Raw genomic sequence first — 22,032 nt, forward strand, 5'->3', positions numbered from 1 at the left:
TTGCTTTATAACTCTCGATTGTCCCATCTGCCTTTTACTTTATCGTGAAGATTCACTTGTAATCACTTCCCTTTGGGTAAGTCTCCTATTTCCTATGTCTGGTTCTTCTCTACTGCTTGCATTTCAATATTCATAATATTTTTTCTTTTTTTGTATAATAATATCTTATATATAGTGTTAGGAATAGATTCTGGATTCAAATTTGTAAGAAAATTTTTATGAGATTGAGAACATTTATCAAATGACACAAATTGTGATATAAGATAAAGAGAATGTTTAGTACATTTCTTGATTCCTTTGCAAATTGCAATTGGTAGATCATTATTAGACTTTGTAGGGTTTTTAGGACTTATCTTAGTTCTAAAACTTGTATTTTATGTTTGAACCTACTTCGGCTCAAAACTCAAATTCTTCCTCGTTGTGTACACCTGAGTGAACTTGTGATCAAATATAATTTCTTGAGTGGGTGGGTTCTTTAATGGTATTTGAGGGCTTTTTTGTATTGTTGATGGTGGTATTTGGGTATGTAGTAAGGGTGATAGGGTGCAAGAAATCGGTACCTTTATTTTCCAATATAAGCTCCCTCCTGAAGATAGTATTGGAAAACATATGAGTCATGTTCAACAAAATTGACATCTGCAAACGCATAGAATTTTATTGAGGTGGATGGTAATATTTATACTCATTTTTTATTTCGAAAAATCATCTGTACATTTTTTGAGAAGAAGAGTACCCCACAAACACACACTTTAGTACTGTGAGATCAAATATTTCCTGTTGATGCGAATGAATACAAACAAAGGCTATTTACTCGAATATTTGTGGAACCAGATAGTTTCTGACACTTACTTCTGGATAAGATGTGGAAAGGGTTTTTAGAGAATTTTGAAATTTAAGGGTTATTATAAAATATGCGGCCATAAAGACCTGTTTGCCCAGATATCATTTTGAAATGAACTTTTGAAATAAAAAAAGCCTCTAGTAGTCATAAGAAGATGACAATTCTTGTGTTCCGTCACTCTGTTTTATTGTAGAATTTAGATGACTGATGGTTCGTGAATAATTACTTCTTGATGAAAAAAAATGAGAGTATTTAAATAAGAAGTCTTTGGCATTACCAGTGCGAAACTATTTAATATGGGTTCCAAATTGGGTTTTGATTATATTGCAAAATTAGGATATTATGCAGCTAGCATCTTATTTGAATTTGAGTAAGAAAAACCATGTAACTCTAGTGCAACCATCAACAAATAACACAAATCGTCGAACCCTAGGAATATTGGTAATTAAAGAAAATAAAATCATACTTCTTTTATTGGTAATAGAAAATTGTACATGTTTATGTTTAACAAACTCGCATACATCATAATATAAATTTCATTTTTAGAATTTTTAAATAACAAAGGAAATAGAACATTCAAAATGGAAAGAAATAGATTTCCAAATCGTTTATGGTAGAGCCAAAACTCGTGCTTAGGATAGGTAGAAATAACACAGAGAGATGCACCAAATGCATCCAAGCAATATAATCTATTTTTGGCTTCAGCACGTCTAAATCATCTTTCCCGAGTTATGGTCATGAAAGTTACAGTAGATAAAAATGTCATTTTGCAGTTCAAATTTTGTGATAATTTAATGATGGACATAAGGTTTCAACAGAGTTTAGGAACATATAATTGTTTTATTGAATCAGGATAAGACTAATTTTGATATTACTCTTGCCTGTAATGGTGTTCAGAGAATTATTTATGATAACAATTTTCCTACTATTAGGACATGGAACATAAGTGTGAAAATATTGGTCATATAATCGACGGTCCCTGAGTCTATTATGCATGAATTTTCAAACAGTCTATCTGAAGTATTTTAAACCATATGAGGAAGAAACTATACCTAAATGCTTTCTCAAACATGTACTTGTTGGTTTTTCAAGATTCTCTAGTCTGCTTCATAGTCGTTCAATCTCAATCTTGAATTTCATTAAGATTAGTGATTCATCTTCCTCCTTCTAGTTGGTGACATAGGCTTGTCTATGAGACTTCTACAAAGTGTTCTTGTATCCCCACTCATTGCTTGAGGTATTGGGCTTGTTATGGAGTTTTTAACATTTGTTTTTGGTGTGTTTGAGCTTCTTACCAAAGGTACACCCAAGATTATCCTTGAGTTTTCAGCTTGGCTTAGTTCATTTATCGGTTGATGTGGCTTGAAGTCTTTGAAAATCAGTGCTGAGCTATTAAAGGGGCAGGATTCTAACATGTTTCTTCTCTTGTTTTTTTCTGTAGATACAATACTAATTATCTCATTTAGTGACAATATTTTGTCCTTACCCAAAATTTGGGATCTCGATCAAACTCCTGGTTGGGTCCTGTCAGAAATTGATAGGAACCATATTTATCCACAAATTGCTTGAGGTGAGCTGCATTCTTGCTGCAATACATAGTAAGGCTGTGATACTAGTCCAATTCCTGCCACCAACCTTTTAACATGTTAGATTATTTAAGTGATTGACCTGTTTTCTTGTTTTGTGGATCATATTTTGACTTTTAGCTCATAAACCTGAGCTGTGTCTTTGACTTTAGAATAGTTTCTTGATTGTATCCTACACTTCCTTTATCGTAGACAAGAATATAACTATAAACTTATCTTTGATGGTATAGAATTCTAGAGCAAAGCCATAATCATTGAGTCTTTTAATCCAAAGCATCAAAAGCTGGATCTTTTGGTTTTGGCCAAGTTCCTAGGAGGTGGCTGAGCTTTCGTTTTCCCTTGAGAGTGATCTGAATTAATATTAACCAACTTGAGTAGTCTTTTCAATGAAAGGATAAGTAGTCTGGGTTGGCTGAAATTCACTATTGTTTGAGGTATTATTTCCCGTGTGAAATTTGTTCTAGTAATTTGGGATGTAATGTCTAACCTAGCATAAGAGTTGTAGGACAAATAAAATTGAATAAAAAGTAACAAGAAGGGTTTTACCAGCTGGAAAGGAGGCAGCACAGCTGATAGAGGCTGGTGGTGCGGTAGAGGAGCTGAGTGCGCTAGAGGTAGGCATGTGTGGCTGTGTGGCCTGGACAGAAGCTGAGCAGGAGGGTATCGTGCAACTGGGTAGAAGGTGGCACCTGGGTTTTAGCACCTCGACAGGGGTGCGCGTCATAGAAGTTGTCTTGGCTGGCTGTGCACAGTACAGGTTTTGCAGCTAGAGGGTCTGGTGCTGATGGTGAAGGCCTGGGTTTCAGCAATGAAAGCATTAAGGCTTGTGATGGATCTAGGATTTTTTTCTTTTTTTTTTTAACAGCAATAAAGGTTGATTAGGGTTTGCTTGAAGGAATAAAATTTTTTCTTATTACTCTAATATCATGTGGGAGAATGGAATGTAATGCTTATTATATTAAAGAACTTTAGGAACAAGAAAAGGAAATCCTACTAATTAATTTTTTTTTGAAAGAAAAGTATACAAAACATACTAATATGGCACCAAAAGGGGTACTACCCATTTACAAGATATTTACAAATATGTTAGTATATATATGATATTCCCAAAATTCTTCCACCTATAAATGTATTGTCTTAAAATCAAAGAATCAAAATAATATAATCATCTATCCCTAATTTTGGACATCTCTTCCTCTATCTCGTCAAAAACTTTACTATTACTCTCTTTCAGATCACAAAAAATAGTCAAATGAATAAACTTTACAAATTTTTTCTTCTTACATCTTCCCTCCCAAGCCCAAATCTTGTCCCTCACCACCCTGCCATCACCCAATCTATCCCTAATAGACAATATACTATTGTTGAAAAAGCAATTATTCACAATTGTTCTGCTCCTTCTCATCAGTGTATCAATTGTCAAAATACATTATCTTCCCGCTTCCCAAGCAAAGAAGCAATTATTGGAGGAGTCTTTTACAAGAAATTCTACAAATTAATTGCATCAGCTTATTCCAAGAATATTCCTTTTACAAGTATGAAAACAAATAATTACAATTATAGACTTTCTAACATCTAGATCTTAATTATTGGATGTATAAAAGTTAATTATAATTTACGTATTTGATCACAATTGAATTATCTTCATTCATGTCTTTAATTCTATAATAATAGATTTGTGTTTCCACTTGTCAAGGAAGAAATCATTAAAGCACTTAACTTGAAGTTGATTTGAAATTGGAATATCCTTTTCATTTAAATTTTTATCCCGTTTGTATTGTGTTTCTGTTTCTGTTTCACAAAATTGAAATTTAAACTAGACTTAACCTTAATTTATATTGCAACTTATCTGATTCTCAGATCAGGTAATTGTCTGACATTGCTACATTTTTCCAGTTTTGTACTAACTTATGTAATTGATAAATATTCTTTTCTTTTGTTTGTTATATTTGGTGGTTCTGCAGTTTCAGGTAGTACCTTGCACAAGAGTGATGGAGTTTGTAAAGATGATGCAACGCCTATTGCGGTTGTGATTCCGGGCTTAACAAGTGATTCTTCTTCTGCTGTATGTTCAAAAACAACTCAATATAGAAGTGCTATTTGTTTTTATTAGGTGCCTTAAGTGCTGAAAAGTTATACTAGTTTACTCTTATTATTGAAAAATTTTGTGATTTATGTTTTTAGCAATGGATTAAGCAAGTTGGTGTTTGTCTCTGGATCCTTAAAAGAATAACTAATTGTTAAAACTAAGGGTAAAAGCTGGTTTAGTTAAAGCTTGTTGCTGCTCGGTTGACTAGGTTTTTGGTCGACGACTTAAGAAATTTTAAGATTTTGGGACAATTTGATTGAGCTTCTGAAATTTAGTTTGAGGATTTAGAGCCCTCGTGGGTAGAAGTTTTTTTATTTGATGCCTCTTAGATTAGTATTATTTAGTCTTGTTAGGAACTAAACTATATTTTCAGAACCTTTGTGATTAGCCAAATGGCCAAATCCCATATGTGGGTGTGGATTCGTTATGGGTCTAAAGAAGCCAAATCAACTAGAGAGTTGAGATGTCGAAACAGTCAGGAGAGTTCCATTCTTTGCTCAAGTTTATAGGAGGAACATAGATGAGGAGACCAGATCATGGGGAATTAGGGTCGTGTTATATCATATATGTTTTAATTTTTCGATTAAAAAAAAATTTATTGTTGAGATGAGAAGAGAAAAATACAAGCATGGAGAACCAGATATTTTCCAAAAAAATTATAGGTAAGAAGGGTGGGGAGATTCCTTAAGTTTCTTTAATCTTTTGCTAAATTATTTTATCTCTAAATTTGTAGAAATTTAAGAAAAAATATTTACTTTATTTTCACTCTATATTTTAGTGTTACAGGTGACACACACACACACATATATATATATAAGATTTTTACGTACAAATAAAGAAATTACCCTTATAGTAGAGATATTAAATAATTAAAAGTAAGAGATATATAGGAAATAATAAAATATTTATGTCAACACTTTTTCTCAAATTAGTGCAAAAATATCATACGTACCCAACTTGCATATCAGATTCTGAAGAGTTTTGCTGCAAAGTCCTTTAGTAAAGATATCAACCACTTGATTGATAGAAGACACATGATATGAGCATAAAGAGCTATCAAACACTTTCTCTTTTATGAAGTGACAGTTAATCTCAATGTGATTCGTCTGGTCATGTTGAACTGGATTTTAAATAATATTAATGGCTGCTTTATTATCATAAAACAATGATAGACTTCTTTCTTTAAAAATTTGACTTCATTCATTAGCTTTTGCAAACATAATAATTCACATACTCCTTGAGTCATTACTCTATATTCAGTATTAAAACAGACAACTATACCTTGCTTCTTACTTTTTCATGTAATCAAGTTGCCTCCAACGAGTGTGCAGTAAGCAGTAGCTGACCTTTTATCATTTGGAGATCTAGGCTAATCGGTATCTGTAAATATTTCTATCTTAAGGTGGCAATTTCTGGAGAAAAGTATACTTTTTGTTTAAAAAAAAAAATAATTTCTGGAGAAGAGTAAATATTTTTCTGGTGCAGATTTAAATATTGTAATATTTGAAAGACAATATATAAATGAGTTTCGTGAGGATCATTCATGTACTGACTAAACAGGCTAACTTCATATGTTATATTTGGTATGATATGTGAGAGATAAATGAGTCTTTCAATCAATCTCTGATATTTTTTCATGTCAACTGATTTATCACTATCAGCTTACAGCTTGTGATTACTTTCAATCGGAGATTCTTTTTGTTTGTAACCCATCATTTTAATCTCTTCTAGCAAGTATAAAATATACTTTTTTTTGAGAAATGAAGATTCCTTTATTAGATCTGGCAAACTCAATTTTCAGGAGGTACTGTAATCTTCCTAGATCCTTGATTTCAAATTTTCGAGTTAGAAGTTCCTTTAATCGAGTGATATCTTTTGTATCATCTCCAGTAATCACGATATCATCTATATAAATAATGAGAATAGTGATCCTATCCTTACAATGCTTGATGAACAGGGTATGATCAGCATTACTTTGCTGATATCCGAAAGAAATCGTAACTCTTCTAAATCTTTCAAATCGTGTTCTTGAAGACTGCTTTAATCTATATAAGGTGTTCTTTAATTTGCAAACTTTCTCTTGTGTTTTTTTGTCTTCAAATTCAGGTAAAATTTTCATGTATACCTCCTCCTCTTAATCCCCATAGAAGAAGACATTTTTTATATCAAACTGGTGCAAGTCCCAATCAAGATTAACATCACAGGACAGTAATATTCTGATTGTATTCATCTTTGCGACATGAGTAAAGATTTTCTGACAGTCAACTCTATAGATCTGAGTAAACCCTTCAATTATTAATCTAACTTTATATCTTTCAATCGATCAATCTGTTTGAACACCCATTTGCAACTAATTATCCTTTTTTTTATATGGGGTTGAAAGAAGCTCCCATATTTTGTTTTTTACCAGTACTTTCATTTTTTTAATCATCGTTTCATTCTATTTGTTATCTCTTAGCGCTTGTCTCCAATCCTGTAGAATAGAGATAGAGGAAAAAAATAAAGTAAAGACTCTATAGAAGGTTGATAGAGAGTCATAGAAAACAAAATTTGACATAGAATGTTTAATGCAAGTTCTGATTCATTTTTTAAAAGCAATGAGTTTATTAGATAATTCATAAGGAAAAGATAACTCACCAGTATTTTTAGGAACTGAAAAAGATTCTTGACTTGAAATAGACTGCATGATGACTTTTCTTGTCTTATCTCTCATTGAATACTTCTTCAAGTCCGGTTTATCCAGTTGTCCAACATTTTATTCGTGAGTAAGATCTTTTAACGTAAAATTCTCCCCCTGAATATGATTGTGAAGGGTTACTGAACTGCGCATCACCTCTTCCATTTCACTCTCCCTCTGAAGAGGTGTTGGAGTGGTGCTGAAGTGTGGTTCAGATTCTCTAAAAGTAACATCTATAGTTATAAAATATTTTTTAAACGGTAAATGATAACACTTGTAATCATTTTGAATAGGAGAATACCCAACAAATACATACTTAAGAGATCTAGATTCCAATTTACTCACATTTCTATTATGAACAAAACAAACCCATCCAAACACTTTAGGGGGAACAGTATAAGAATTTGTATCTTACAAAACCTTCAGAGGATTCCTGAAATCAAAAAGGCCCAAGGACATTCTATTAATAAGATAGACAGCTGAAAGAATTGCATATTTCCAATAATTTTTCGGTAAATTCATGGTGAACATTAGTGACCGAGTTACCTCCAATTTATCTCTTTTTTTATTTCAGTAACTCCATTCTGTTCACTGGTGTAGACACAATTTGTTTACAAAATTATTCCATTAGACTTTAAGTAGGCACGAAATCCATCATCCATATATTTTGTACCATTGTCTGTTCTTATAATCTTAATTTGAGCAACAAACTGCGTACATACCATTTTATGAAATGACTGAAAACATGAGTACACATCATTTTTGCCTTTCAACAGATAAATTCATGTTAATTTAATACAACAGTCAATAAAAGTAATAAACTATTTATGACTAGACAAGGATGTATTCTGAGTGGCTCCTAAACATCTGAGTAAGTTGTCATAAAAGGGGTAGGATTTCTATGCTTACTCACATGATATGAACTCTTTTTATATTTAGGTAGCTCACATGCATCACAAAATAAGGAATCCATAGAAGTGTTTTTAAATAATAATTTTTGTAAAGTAAAAAAAGAAGGATGTTCCAACCGTCATGCAATTGTAGGATTTCTCTACTGACATTCGTATCTCTGAAGGTAGCTTGATTCTCAATTACACTTTGACTTTTATTGAAGACATATAAACCATCCTACAATTTACCAGTGCCAACTGTCTTTGCTGTTTAAAGATCTTGAATGATACAATAGTTAGGAAAAAACTCAATTTTACAATTAAAATCTCTAGTAAGGGTACTAATGGATAAGAGACTATCAGAAAAACTAGGCACATGAAGAACTGAATACAATGTAATAGTCGGAGTACAATTAATGAAACTTATTTTAGATATAGGAGTGTATGATCTATCTGCGACACATACATTTGCTTGTTGAGTACATGAAAAATAGGTTAGGAAGTCTTTAGAAGAGTCTGTCATGTACCTATTAGCTCCAGAGTTTATAATTCAAGTATTAGAATTGGAATAGCAAGGAAAAAGGTAACACCTGAGTTTACCTTTTTTAACGTATCAATAGTTGATGAAGGGTAATCCAAACTTGGAACAAATAATCTTTTTACTCATGTCATTATTTAAAAATAACTAGAGACAGAGAAAGAACAACACCCAACTGTTAATCTCAATGAGATAGAAAGATCCCTCTAATCAATACTAAGAATGCCAAAATTGCTACAAACTGGAACCAAATTTGATAAACAACAAAAAAATGGCTCCAAAAACAATTCAGATTGACATCAAAAACCAGCTCAGATAAGCTTGGAAGTGGCTCAGCTCAACAACTCACTTAAGCTTCGGAAATAGATGCTTTTCGTGTGCCAAGGGAGGGCAGATCACAACCTTGCGTGGTTGGGCGGACAAAAGTCGTGCTCGGCTGCGCGGATCCTAGAAAATCGATCGGGTCAAGCGGCAAAGCCGGATTTGCAAAGCTGTTCGTGCGCGAACTAGAGTGCCTTGCGCGAACAGAACAACTCAAAGCACAAACCAGAAAGGTTGGCATCGTGCGGCTGCGTGGATCCCAGGAAAACAGATCAGGTCAAGTCGGGTGTGCACGAACCAGAGAAGGAAGCAATATGAATAGCTGCAAGTGGACGGATCGGAATGCGAAGCAGAGGGTTGCGCACGAAATGCCGCGTGAACCACTGCAGGCGGACGGAGCAAGTAGAGAGTTGTGCGCGAATGAGCAGATGAGTCAGGTATGTGAACCAGATGAGTCGTGAATGCGAACCAGAGAGCTGCGCGCAAAATGCCGCTTGAACCGCTGCAGTCCGGCAGAGCAAGTAGGTTGGGTAGGGCGGAGATAGTCGCCGGAGTAGGGCGGCCAGCTGCTTGGTGAGACTATCCCTCTGGTAGCTAGTGAGAAGGTTATAGGATTTTGAAAGAAACCCTAAAAGTAAAACCCTAAAATGCCATTACTCTACTATGATACCATGTAGATATTTGGAGAAAAAATATTTACTTTATTTCTACTCTATGTTTTGATGTTACAGGTGACACATATATATACAAGATTCCTAGGTACAAATAAGGAAATTACCCTTATAATAGAAATACTAAATAATTAAAAGTAAGAGCTATATAAGAAAAATATCACAATTATTTAGGCAACAAAATATTCATATTAATAAAATCAATTAACATATCGTAAATATTCTCTGATTTTTAACATGTATTAAGCACTTGAATCCTATATTAGGTCGTGGCAGGTTATTTATTGTCCTTACTTAGGATCTTGTTATAGAATTTTGCTAATAGTATGAGTTCGTTAAGAGAGAAACCAACAATCTCGAGTAAGAAAGTGCTTAACACTATTTTTATGAATTTTTTCTTGCCTAAAAATCTATCAAAGAAGACAACATGAGAAATAGTAATTAACTGGAAGTTATTTCCAGAATTAACTATCCCTTTGTCCTTACTTGGAGTTATTCTCCCAATTATACATGTCCATACTTAACACATCATTTTAGACATAACACATACTGACCTATTCTCCCCAGTACACTTGTCAATCTACTTAACATATCATTTATTCTCCCTAATACACCATAATATTGCCTATAACATTACTCCCCCTCTTGAAAAATTGCACTTGGCCTCAAGCGCCAAATTCCTGCTGCTGCTATAGTTTCTGGTTCTAGAAATGCTGATTTCGTAATTTTCTTTATTGCCGGAACCATCAAAATGGGGAAAGTCCAGTTTGGGGTAACGAGGTAGAAAGGGGGCGCTCAGCATGCTGGTGGTTCCAGGCTGCTGCTGGTCTGGTTGATGCATAGAGGTGCATGTGCAGGGAAGGGGTCTACTTGTGCTGGAAATTTTTATTCCTCATGTGACTGATGGTGGTCTGTTTGGTTGCTTCCTTTGCCAGACTCCTTGGGGGTAGTTCTGGCCGATAATTCCTCTAATCTTCCCGCTAAAAGTTCAAACTTCAATTTAATTTATCTTGTTCTCCATCTTCTTGATAAGTCTACTGAAAATTTTCAAACATGGAATGCAATTCCTCCATAATGATTGACCTTGATACCAATTTATTATGGTCCATACTTAGGATCTTGTTATGGAATTTACTAATAGTATGAGCTTGTTAAGAGAGAACCAATGATATTTGACTTGATAATAATATAGGCTCGTTAAGAGAGAATCCAACGATCTTTTGAGTAAGGAAGTACTTTAACATTTTTTTAATAAATTTCTTATTGCCTAACAATCTGTGGAAGAAGACAACATGTATTCATACAAGAGAAAAGAGTAGTTATCTGGAAGTTATTTCCAGAGTTAGTTACACTCTTGTCCTTATGTAGATCTACTTTCCCCTAATACACATGTTTATATTTAATACATCATTTTACACAAACCACCTATTTAGCTTATTCTCTCCATTGCACTTGTCCACCCACTTAACACATCATTTATTCTCCCAAGTATGCCATAATACTACCCGTAACATCATTTCTAGCCATGTAGCAGCTAAGTCTGGTATTTGACATATTTTTTTTTTGCTTAAGGTGCTTCAGGGGACGTCCAAAAGAAATAAATGAATTTAGGTTGCAAATGATGGGATATTTGAGTTTTTGTTTGAGGATGAGGGAGAAGAGGTGGGCAATGCAAGGAGTTGGTCTGGGAAAGTGGGCAAATAGGAGCTTAAGTAGGGCTAAAGTTGAAGAGATTTGGGTAGAGTTGGTGAAAATGGGAGCCAGTGGGTGATGTGTGACGCATGGTGGGGATGCAAAAAATGTAAATGTCTCTAAAAATGGATCTGAGGGATCTCATGGGTTGGTTGACATATGGAACATCAAAACCGACCTCTCTAAAAGGTCATCCAGCAGCTGTTTGTGCGAGCATCATTCAGTTACCTGCTTCAGTGATCCTAAATCATAACTACTGTTTCATTGATCATGTTGGAACTTATTTTATTTCATAGCTTCATTATTTTTTTATTGAGGAGCACGTTGGATCTTATTTAACAATTTTTTTGAAATAAAAGTAAGGAAGTGTATTAGGTGAATGACACCAAGGGGGTGGCCCCATTTACAAAAGTAATTACATGTCAATGAGAATATTTACAATCGCTCCCAAGTCTTCTGAAATGTATAAGTTATGACTTAAAAGAATGAGATCAAAATAATGAAACTACCTATCTTTAATATTTACAAAGGTTTCTTCAATATCCTTAAAAGTCCTATTGTTCCTTTCCTTTCAAATGACCCAGAAAATTGTTAAGGGGATGAGGGGGGCCGCATGGATTATTTAACAATTAGATTACACCAGTCTGCAAGCCAACACTAAAATTCGAAAGTTAGAGATGTTGGTTTACTTATTTTCTATTTTCTGTTCTAAGACTTCTCTTACCCAAGTTTTGTATTACACTGTTGCAATAACTGTTTATGTGTTTGTCTCAAAAATAGCTGTTTATATGTATGCACACTAAAATTTGTCTACTTTGCTCATGTTATGAATTCCAGTATTTAAAACATCTTGCCTTCAATACAGCAAAATATGGTTGGAAAGTTGTTGTTAGCAACCATCGTGGGTTGGGTGGTGTTTCAATTACAGTGAGTTTTTCCTTCTATCCTTTATTTTCTTAGTACAGAAGATATTTATGTTTCTTCATGTGTTTCTCTGTATTTTACAAAAAATTGAACTTCTGTATGGCTGCACTTCTACTTTCCCTGATTATCTGATATTTAGATGTATCTCTTCCTTTGATATCAGTTTAATTGGATATATCCTTTTTGATTCACTAAGGATTCGTATAATTACAGATGCAGGCAGGAGATATTGGTAGATTGATTACATATTATGTAATTAATTGGTGTTACTTACCTTTGTATATATAATAGCTAAGTATGATGGATACTTTAATTGGTGTGTTACCTTAATAGTCTTTTCTAAATGTTAGATAGGCTTAGAACCTGAGATATAAAAATGTCCTTAATATTCTAGAAAGTGGTGGATACTTTGTTTGTTGCTATGCTATTGCTATTTGAATATTTTCCAGTTTTTTATTGTTATATATAAATCTTGTTGTAAGAAATTTGTGTAGAAGTGGGGAAAGTTGGCAAGTTTGTAAGTGTCTTTGTGAACGAAAAGCACTCTTGTGTTTATATAGTTTCGGATGGAGGTCGAGTTAGTCATCCACTTGTAATAGCTGACAAGGGCATATCGAGGATCAAAGAGAATATGGAGGAATTGTTGCTAAGGGACCTACATGTGGTGTTCTTGGTGGAAAGAACTTTTCACAGTATGGAGAGGTTTTGAACATGGAGGAGATGTGGAGGTGACGATTCAAAAGGAACAAAAGATTCATAATTTTGTTCGTCAACTTGGTATGGGAGAGGTTGAATGGTTGATGAATTGTCTGAAATCAATTGTAGGAGGGAATCCTGTACAGTCTGGTTTATAGGGTAGAGGAAGGATACGTGAAGATAACTCTTAGCAGAAATGCACTGGGAAGATATATGGAGGTAGCAAAGTTCAGAGGGGCAACCCTGACAAACCGGATACACTTCCCTGAGCGATGGATGCTGGATGCAATGTCCATGCTGGATGCCATGTCTATGCTACAATCTGATCTTTCCAATTCTATTAGGGATGAGATCCAGGCTTCACAAGAGTTACAGTAGCATGCTTTCGACATTATATAAGGAACGGAAACTGATAAGTGGGTCTTCCAAGATGGTTTGATCGCTAGAGGAATTAGGTATACTTGCCTCCTTCCATATTATCCCAGTAATAATTTTTGCACTACGTCATAGCAGTCATGAAAGGTAGAAAATCCTAAAGTGCATAGCTGGTGACTTTTATTGGCAGGTCAAAAAAAGAAAGTGCCAGAATATTTTCAGATCTGTTCAATGGTACAAGTTAGATCATCTGCAATCTGTGGGCTTTGTGCAGTCTCTACCAATTCTTCATCATCCCTGCTTTGATGTTTCTATGACTTCGGTGATGGTTTTTCCTCTGTAAATAGTTAGGGAAGAAAAATACTGAATCATTCTTATATTTCATTACATAGGGTTAGGGATATATGCACATAAAAGAAGGGTCTATATATGCAAACATAAATTACCCTATTAATGCTAGAAAATCAACCAATAATTACATAAAATATTTTGTAATATATTTTGTAATATTTTAACACCCTCTATAGGAAAACAGTTCTCTTTGTCGTAGTAAACAGATTTTTTCAAGTCTACACAATTTCTCCCATTATTGCCTTCCTTTATAGCAGTCAGTGTTGCAAGGCTGTTTTCTAATACCATCATCAAGTTTGATACCATCTCAAAGGTCTATATCATTCTTAGTTTTCTTTGAATATTGATAAAGATATAATCAGTAAGAAATTAACAATCATTGGTAGATCTGGGTCTTAATTAAAAGTAGGCTGTTCATCAGTCATTCTGAGGTCTAAGTAATTGCTAAACACAGAAATTCTTGGTTCCTGACCAATCAGCAATATAAACAGCCTTCAGGGAGTCTCAAAGGTCTCTAGAATTCTTAGTTTTTTTTTCTTGAATATTAACTATAGATATTATCAGCAAGAAAATTAAGACTCTGGTAACGAAGAAAGAATCATTTCTATTTAATTTGTGTTGCAGCTGTAGTTTGATAAATTTTTGTTATTTACTCACCAGGATTTAAAAGAATGCCTGGGTTAGGACTGGTTAGAGCATAAAACATCTTCAGTTGCTTCAAAAACAAAATCCCATCTTTTGTTTCCAGCAAGCAAAGTGTTGATCATTGAGGGCAATACTCAGCCATAAAACCAGGAGTAGCTAGGGTAGCTTTAGGAATAAACATATATTCAAACTGTTAAGGAAAAAAAATGAAAACGATATCGAAACCAGGTAAGAGGCATGGTATCACTTCTTCAAGATATTCAGAGGCTCGCACTATGCAAGGAATTTGGCAACCCTACCTCTAGGATTCAACTTAGCTTTGCTTATGTTGCTTCACGATTTTGCACTAACTGATAGGGTCGATAGGAATGTCGGGATCCTAGATCCTGATTTAAGAAGTAAAAAAATGGAGAAGGATTTGAAGAAGAAGCACAGAATTGCAGAATATGCAGAGAATTGACAGTTTCAGTTCTTATTCATTTTTCTTTATGCAAAACAATTAAAGATACTAGCTTTTATAATTGATGATAATACACCAGATAAACTAACTGAAACTATTCTCTAGCTGATTTTCAATAGCCTAAACAACCCAACTAATTATTTCTAACAAACTCTAACCATTATTAAGTTTGGTGTTGACAAAAAACTAAATAATTCTCAACCTCAACACTAGATGTCCAAGTTTAATCAGTATCTATATATCCTCAAGTTGATGTCTTTTTTCACATAATTTCACCATCAATTAGCCTTATATATGTAGTTTAGTGTCAGAGGCCTTTGTCATGGCTGTCTGATTTGAAGAAAATGAAGAAGAAGAATGATATTACAACACTGGAAGAAGGGCCTTTTATAGGCTAAAATACAATAAAAGCAGCGATTTCAGTGGTCAGAATCGTGTGGCCGTTATGCGCTGCTGCGGCGGCCGCAGGATTGTGATGGTGATGACTTGAGCGGCAGCTGCAAGATCGTGATTAGCTGGTTAGGGTTTGTCAACCCTAACCCTAACTGGCTATACGAGTTTACTGGTTTACCCTTCGGTGTGTGATTTTCCTATTTTACCGCCTCCTGCGATACTAAACCCTAAATGGTTTCCTGACATTTAGGCTGTTAATCAAATACATGAATGAATATGTGATCTTTCTATGATCCTGATGAGCTGGTTAGGGTTTGTCAACCCTAACCCTAACTGGCTATATGAGTTTACTGGTTTACCGTTTGGTGTGTGAATTTCCTATTTTACCCCCTCCTGCTATAGTAAACCCTAAATGGTTTCCTGAATATTTAGGCTGTTAATCAAATACATGAATGAATATGTGATCTTTCAATGATTCAAGTATGCATTTGCCTATATTTTGATTTATGCTTTGATGCTTTATGATGCATTGTTATTACTTAAATTAAATCATTTTCACTAATGAGAATTAAGACAAATTCAAGGAATTTAAGGTGGAGAAATGTTAGATACAATAAATTAAAAATTAATATGAGAATCAGAACTAGAAAATTGACTAGGAATTGAATGGAACATAAACCAAATTCTGCATAAATATAGTAACTTATTCAATAGTATTCCTATTCTTAAAATGACAAAAATGAAAAAAGAAAAGGATATATTAGTATCCTAAGAATGACCATTCTACGGAGGATTCTTGTTGTATTATCTTCTCAAAGCTTTTTGTTGTTAGTCTGTACTTGTTAGTTTCTGGCACAGTCTACGATCTTTCAGTAATATGTTACTTTGCAATAATTTTTGCAGTCTGATTGCTTCTATAATGCTGGATGGACGGAGGATATACGGGTAGTAATTAATTATCTCCATCATGAATACCCCAAGGCCCCTTTATTTGCTATTGGAACTAGCATAGGTGCCAACATTTTGGTATGTTAAATCAAGTGCGCTTTATGTTTCTTGAATCTTATTCAGTTCTTCAAAATATTTTAAGATTTTAAGAATTAGAAAAAGTGGGATACATAAGGTCTGGAGCCGGTAATTAATACTAATCCTAGTAAAAGGCAGAAAGCCTTAGAAAGCTCTTCTATTATTTTTCTTCTAAAGAGGTCTTGAATCTCAACTCCATGATGAGAATGACCATTAAACAAATATATGGTTTGAAACCAAAAAATTATAATCAATTAAAAGAGAGAAAATGCCTTCAGTAGCTCTTCTATTCTTTTTTTTTTAATGAAAACTGAAAAGATAGAGTAAGGAATTTAAGACAAAAGCTTCTTCTACGTCTTGCCTGTCTAAATTACCATCCCCCTATCCCTCATCTCAGCCCCAATAAATCTATATACCACCTAACTGGTTTTAAGAAGCGGGATACGAATCCCATAATTTTCTTTTTGAACATAAAATAAGATATGATTTGGAGAGTCAGAATCTTTAAGACACAAATTCTTAAATCATGAAGATCTAGTGTATTATTACAGCCCGGACATTTCGCTTGTCTACCATTTTATTGTCATGTTGCTTTACCTCCTGTCTTTATTCTCTCCTTATTCTCTTCGTGCATTTTGCTGCTCAGCCACATCTTCGGGGGCATGGGGAAATGAACTCAGTACATTGGAGAAATTTTGCTTTTAGTATTCTTGGACATCAAAATTATCGGATGCCAGTTTTTATCTTATTTTATTGGTTAGCAAACAATAAGAACTACTATTGACTTATGATTTGAAATTAATGCCTTACTTCTTTCAGGTAAAATACCTAGGGGAGGATGGAGGAAAGACTCCTATTGCTGGGGCAGTAGCTGTTTGCTCTCCATGGGACCTTTTGGTTAGTAATGTTTTTGCTGGAGCCTAATCTACCTTATGGTGCTTCAGGCCCAAGCTGATTCAGCTTGATATAGCATCTCAATGCAAATTTCTCATTGATCCTTTTCATTAACTTTACTGTGGCCCCATATTTTATGCAATTGTGTTATTCTTTTTTCTTTTTAACTTAAAAAGGGCAAGCCTTCTGTAGCAGTGCAGATTTAAGAAACAACGTGTATTTGTCATATTATGCTTGGCAACAGTCAAGAACCTTAAGTAACTTCTACATTGAGTTCGTAGAGATTTCTAAGTGTTGAGGACTATGATCCAATTTTACATGTCAAGATGATCTGGAAATTACTAGAGTAGGGTAAATTGATAAGAACTGAACCAGAGAGCCTTACTTGGCACCTATATGTGTTCTGTGGTTGTTTCTGCTGTTGTTTCCATGCTCCAACTCGAACACATTGGTGAACCACTTGATCAAGATCCTATAGGTGTGCTTATGGCCAGTTAATACTCATGTCCTGTAGGGCCTGGTGGGGAGAAAAAAATATCACGAGAATTAGCCGGGGCCAGAAACCAGGACCTAAAGCTCTAGGTCAATTATTTATGATCTTTGATCTCTAGGCAAGAATTTGTAAAATCATATACATATATGGTGATATATATAGTTTGGCATGTGACAGTGTTAGGAGCAACCTAATTAAGATCCTTTTCCTCTTCCCTACTTTTTTTTAACAGATTGGGGACAGATTTATATCCCGTAGGCTGCTGCAAAAATTCTATGATAGAGCTCTTACAATTGGACTTCAAGGTTACGCACAATTGTATGTCTATACTACTTTTTAATAGAGATGAAAACGGGTACAATTTTAAGTTCGTGAAACTAAAAAATTCTCTCTTTTTGTTTCCCTTTTGGGAGGAAGAGTGGTGCCTTTATTTTGATATAACTGATGACCCAGCTTGTATGACAATGTGCCAAATGTTCATTGTAGACACGAGCCTCGATATTCACGGCTTGCTAATTGGGAAGGCATAAAAAAGGTTTGGCTTCTTTCTCTTGATTTCCTAAATAAGCATTGACACTGATTTTTGCATACTTCTTTCAATTCATTTGTTTGGTTGAATCTTGTGTTTCAAAAGTCACGTTCTATTCGAGATTTTGACAACTTCGCCACTTGCCTTGTTGGAAAATTTGAGGTATTATTATTTTGACATTTAATCTATTTTTTGTTTCCTTTTGGTTTCTTTTCTTTTTCAGTTATCTTAACTCTCAATATTGTTTTCTCAGACTGTAGATACATATTATAGGCATTGTAGCAGTGCTCCCTATGTAGGAAATGTGTCAGTGCCACTACTGTGTATCAGTGCTTTGGATGATCCAGTATGCACCAGGGAAGCCATCCCTTGGGATGAATGCAGGTATGTTGCTCACGTGATGTTCCCAAATGTTTTCTTTTACATGAAATGGAGCATATATGATCTCAGACTTTCATCTTCAAATAGGGCAAACAAACACATTGTGCTGGCTACCACACAGCATGGAGGACATTTGGCATTCTTTGAAGGATTAACTGCTTCTGGGCTGTGGTATTTCATATTCCTATGTTTTTCTTTTATTTTAAGAAGGAAAAGTATTATACCATTCACAAGGCCCTGGAGGATGTCACCCGTGCAGAGAAGAAAGACTGATACAAAAGTATCATTAAGTAGTCTTAAGGCAGGGTCAATAACCAGTTGCCTCTGATTATGTTCAAATGAAATGTTAGGGTCAGTAATCTGGGATTGGGTTATGGGTCTGTTTATTGTGAGATCGAGATAAAGTTCAGAAGAATGTTTCTTAGAATTTCTACTGTGTGACCATCTTGCCGAAAGCTAAGGGTTTGAAGGAAAGAGAAGAGATGTGATTATGCTGAGGATTTGAAAAGCAACAAAGTCAGGTGCTTTTTCAATCCAAATCTGTTCATGGCTCGAATGGTACGATTCCTCCGTTGCTCCAAGAAAGGGATGATCTTGTAGTTCTTGGTATATGAAGATACGTTATTAGGTGCTCCATTTTATTTTCTCATTGAATCCAAAACTAAACCCGTGGTTAAGAGGTAGCTGTCCATACATTAATAAGGGATGTATAAATTATTGAGAAGAGAGGAGCTGTGGTGCCCCCCCTGCAGAAGTGAGTTTGCTACATAATTAAACTGCTTAGAGAAATAAGAAACGAATACAGACCAGGAATCGGGAAGAAATCACTTCTAAAACTTTTATGTCCTTTCCAAACACTATGATCCACTGATTACAAGAGGAAGTAGAAGATAAGCACCCACTATCATAAAGTAGGAACTTAGCCCTCATTCTTACCAATACAAGGAAGTACTATAAAATAAATTCAAAATCTAGAAGCAGCTGCACTGATGAATGGAACAATTGCATTCTCCAAGTTATTATTTCACTAGCTTCTTCCATCCCCATGATTTTTTATTATTATCTTGTGTTTGAAGGAAAGAGAAGAGATGTGATTATGCTGAGGATTTGAAAAGCAACAAAGTCAGGTGCTTTTTCAATCCAAATCTGTTCATGGCTCGAACGGTACGATTCCTCCGTCGCTCCAAGAAAGGGATGATCTTGTAGTTCTTGGTATATGAAGATACGTTATTAGATGCTCCATTTTATTTTCTCATTGAATCCAAAACTAAACCCGTGGTTGAAAGGTAGCTGTCCATACATTAATAAGGGATGTATAAATTATTGAGAAGAGAGGAGCCGTGGTGCCCCCCCTGCAGAAGTGAGTTTGCTACATAATTAAACTGCTTAGAGAAATAAGAAACGAATACAGACCAGGAATCGGGAAGAAATCACTTCTAAAACTTTTATGTCCTTTCCAAACACTATGATCCACTGATTACAAGAGGAAGTAGAAGATAAGCACCCACTATCATAAAGTAGGAACTTAGCCCTCATTCTTACCAATACAAGGAAGTACTATAAAATAAATTCAAAATCTAGAAGCAGCTGCACTGATGAATGGAACAATTGCATTCTCCAAGTTATTAGTTCACCAGCTTCTTCCATCCCCATGATTTTTTATTATTATCTTGTGTTTGATTTTAAGTAATTCATTTTTTGATGTCCCAAGGGTTTTGGGAACCAAGAGAGGGATGAATTGGTTTTTGGAAGTTTAGCAACTTAAAACAAGAAATGAAGCACCCAAGAGTAAGTTAATCTAGCATGCTCGAAGTCATTCATAATATGTAACTAAATACAATGTATAAAGTAAAGAGAATAGGAAATCTGTAGTGGTTCCTTTCCACTTCCTTCTTTTCCATTCCCTCAAGCAATTTTATAGTGGTTCACAACCACTTCCTCCACTTCCTCAAGTAATCCACTTGAGAGTTCTACTATTGTCTTCAATTTTTCTTGCAATAACTATTTAACAAGGTGCATAACTGGCCATAAAATGTGTTTTTCTTACAATAGCTAGTTAACAAGGTGCATAACCCACCATATGATATATGATCAGTCAGCTTATGCATAGTCCTACAGAAGTCTATTTATAAGTAGCTCTCGAGTATTGCAATCTCTTAGGGGTACTCAAGCAAAAGTATTCTCTTTAAAAGGAATGGAGGTTTAGTTCTTGAGGCATATAAAAATGCCGAGTCAATAGTTGACAGGAGGTCAATTATGGATATTGCACCTTCCTTGGTGGTAATTTGGTGACTTGTATGAGTAAAAAATAGAAGGTGGTAGCACGGTCAAGTGTGGAAGCAGAATTCCAGGCTATGACCGAGGGTGTGTTTGAACTATTTTGGATAAAGATCAGCTTATAAGATTTGAAGGTTGAATGGGATGGTCCAATGAGATTCTATAGTGATAATAAGTGTGTTATAAGCATAGCTCATAATTCAGTACAATATAATCGAATGAAGAGTATCGAAGTTGAGAGATACTTTATCACTTGAGCAGGTTGATTTGTACACCTTATTTGTCCACACATGGCCAACACGCTGACGTACTTACCAAAAGATTAAGTAGTCTAGTGTTTCAGAATATTGTCTCTAAGCTGAGAATGAAAAATATTTATTCACCAACTTGAGGGGAAGTGTGGAAAAGTGATAAATTGCATGTATATATTGCTTTCACTTGTAACAGATTGTATTCCTAGAAGACTGATTTAATTAGATTCCCATTATAATAGAATATTCCGTAAATTATGGGATCCTAAAATAATTAGGTTTTCTGTTCTATATCTAGGTTGTTGTATATATATATATGTAACTTTTTTGTATTATTAAATGAATATGAGACATCAAATCCTTCCACAGAAAGCCATAATGATCTTTTCTAAGAGACACTTAAGTTAATCCTAATTTAGAGACCAACCTCTGATACCACGTGATGTCCTAAGGGTTATAGCAATCTAAGAGGGTGAATAAATTAGGTTCTAGAAATTTTAACAATTTAAACAACGAGTTAGGCATCCAAAATTAAATCAGGATGGTCAAATTCATTCACAATATGTACGTAAACTCAATGCGGCAGCACCAGCACCACCTACTACAATGCCTCAAATAATGCAATTGACAGTTTTTTATTTTAAAAAAATGCACTTGAGAATTTTACATCTTGTTCAATTTTTCTTACAATTACTAGGTAATAAGGAGTCTAGTTCACCATACCATGTGTTTTTCCTCTTTCAAAAACACATCTAATGTGTAAAACCTCATATCTCTTACAAATCCAAAAAAGAAATTAAGAATTAATTTTAAAACTCTCTCTCTTAGAGTGAATATTTAAGATGAAAGCATTTATGAATTTCAAATTATGCTCACAAAGGAGATGATGATAAAAACTTTAGATTTTTCTATAAATTTATATTTAAGAACCTGTGTAAATGTGTGCAAGTGGCTTTCTGTATGGTGGTGGCTGTGCAACACAACATGTGACAGAGCAGTTTAAAAAGTGAGGAAAATGCGACTCTTTAGTTT

The 22,032-nt window shown here is 34.5% G+C and overlaps 1 protein-coding gene across 11 annotated transcripts in view; it reads left to right on the forward strand.

The window, feature by feature from the left end:
• The window catches only part of LOC110813244 (alpha/beta-Hydrolases superfamily protein), a 29,283-nt gene that overhangs the window by 5,294 nt on the left and 1,957 nt on the right, over positions 1–22,032 (forward strand). For 5 of the 11 annotated variants that reach the window (XM_088220985.1, XM_088220928.1, XM_088220937.1 and 2 more), the window contains exons 4-12: positions 4,392–4,492; positions 12,143–12,232; positions 16,053–16,175; positions 16,995–17,072; positions 17,795–17,880; positions 18,049–18,097; positions 18,197–18,253; positions 18,345–18,475; positions 18,560–18,643. In XM_088220985.1, coding sequence (XP_088077111.1) covers positions 4,392–4,492; positions 12,143–12,232; positions 16,053–16,175; positions 16,995–17,072; positions 17,795–17,880; positions 18,049–18,097; positions 18,197–18,253; positions 18,345–18,475; positions 18,560–18,643 — 799 coding nt within the window. The remainder of the gene's footprint in view (positions 1–4,391; positions 4,493–12,142; positions 12,233–16,052; positions 16,176–16,994; positions 17,073–17,794; positions 17,881–18,048; positions 18,098–18,196; positions 18,254–18,344; positions 18,476–18,559; positions 18,644–22,032) is intronic. The other 6 variants (XM_088220956.1, XM_088220963.1, XM_088220973.1 and 3 more) reach the window with 4 other exon arrangements.

The sequence above is a fragment of the Carica papaya genome, chromosome 1, assembly GCF_054855325.1.
Source record: "Carica papaya isolate Zhongbai chromosome 1, ASM5485532v1, whole genome shotgun sequence".
In the NCBI taxonomy this organism is placed as follows: domain Eukaryota; kingdom Viridiplantae; phylum Streptophyta; class Magnoliopsida; order Brassicales; family Caricaceae; genus Carica; species Carica papaya.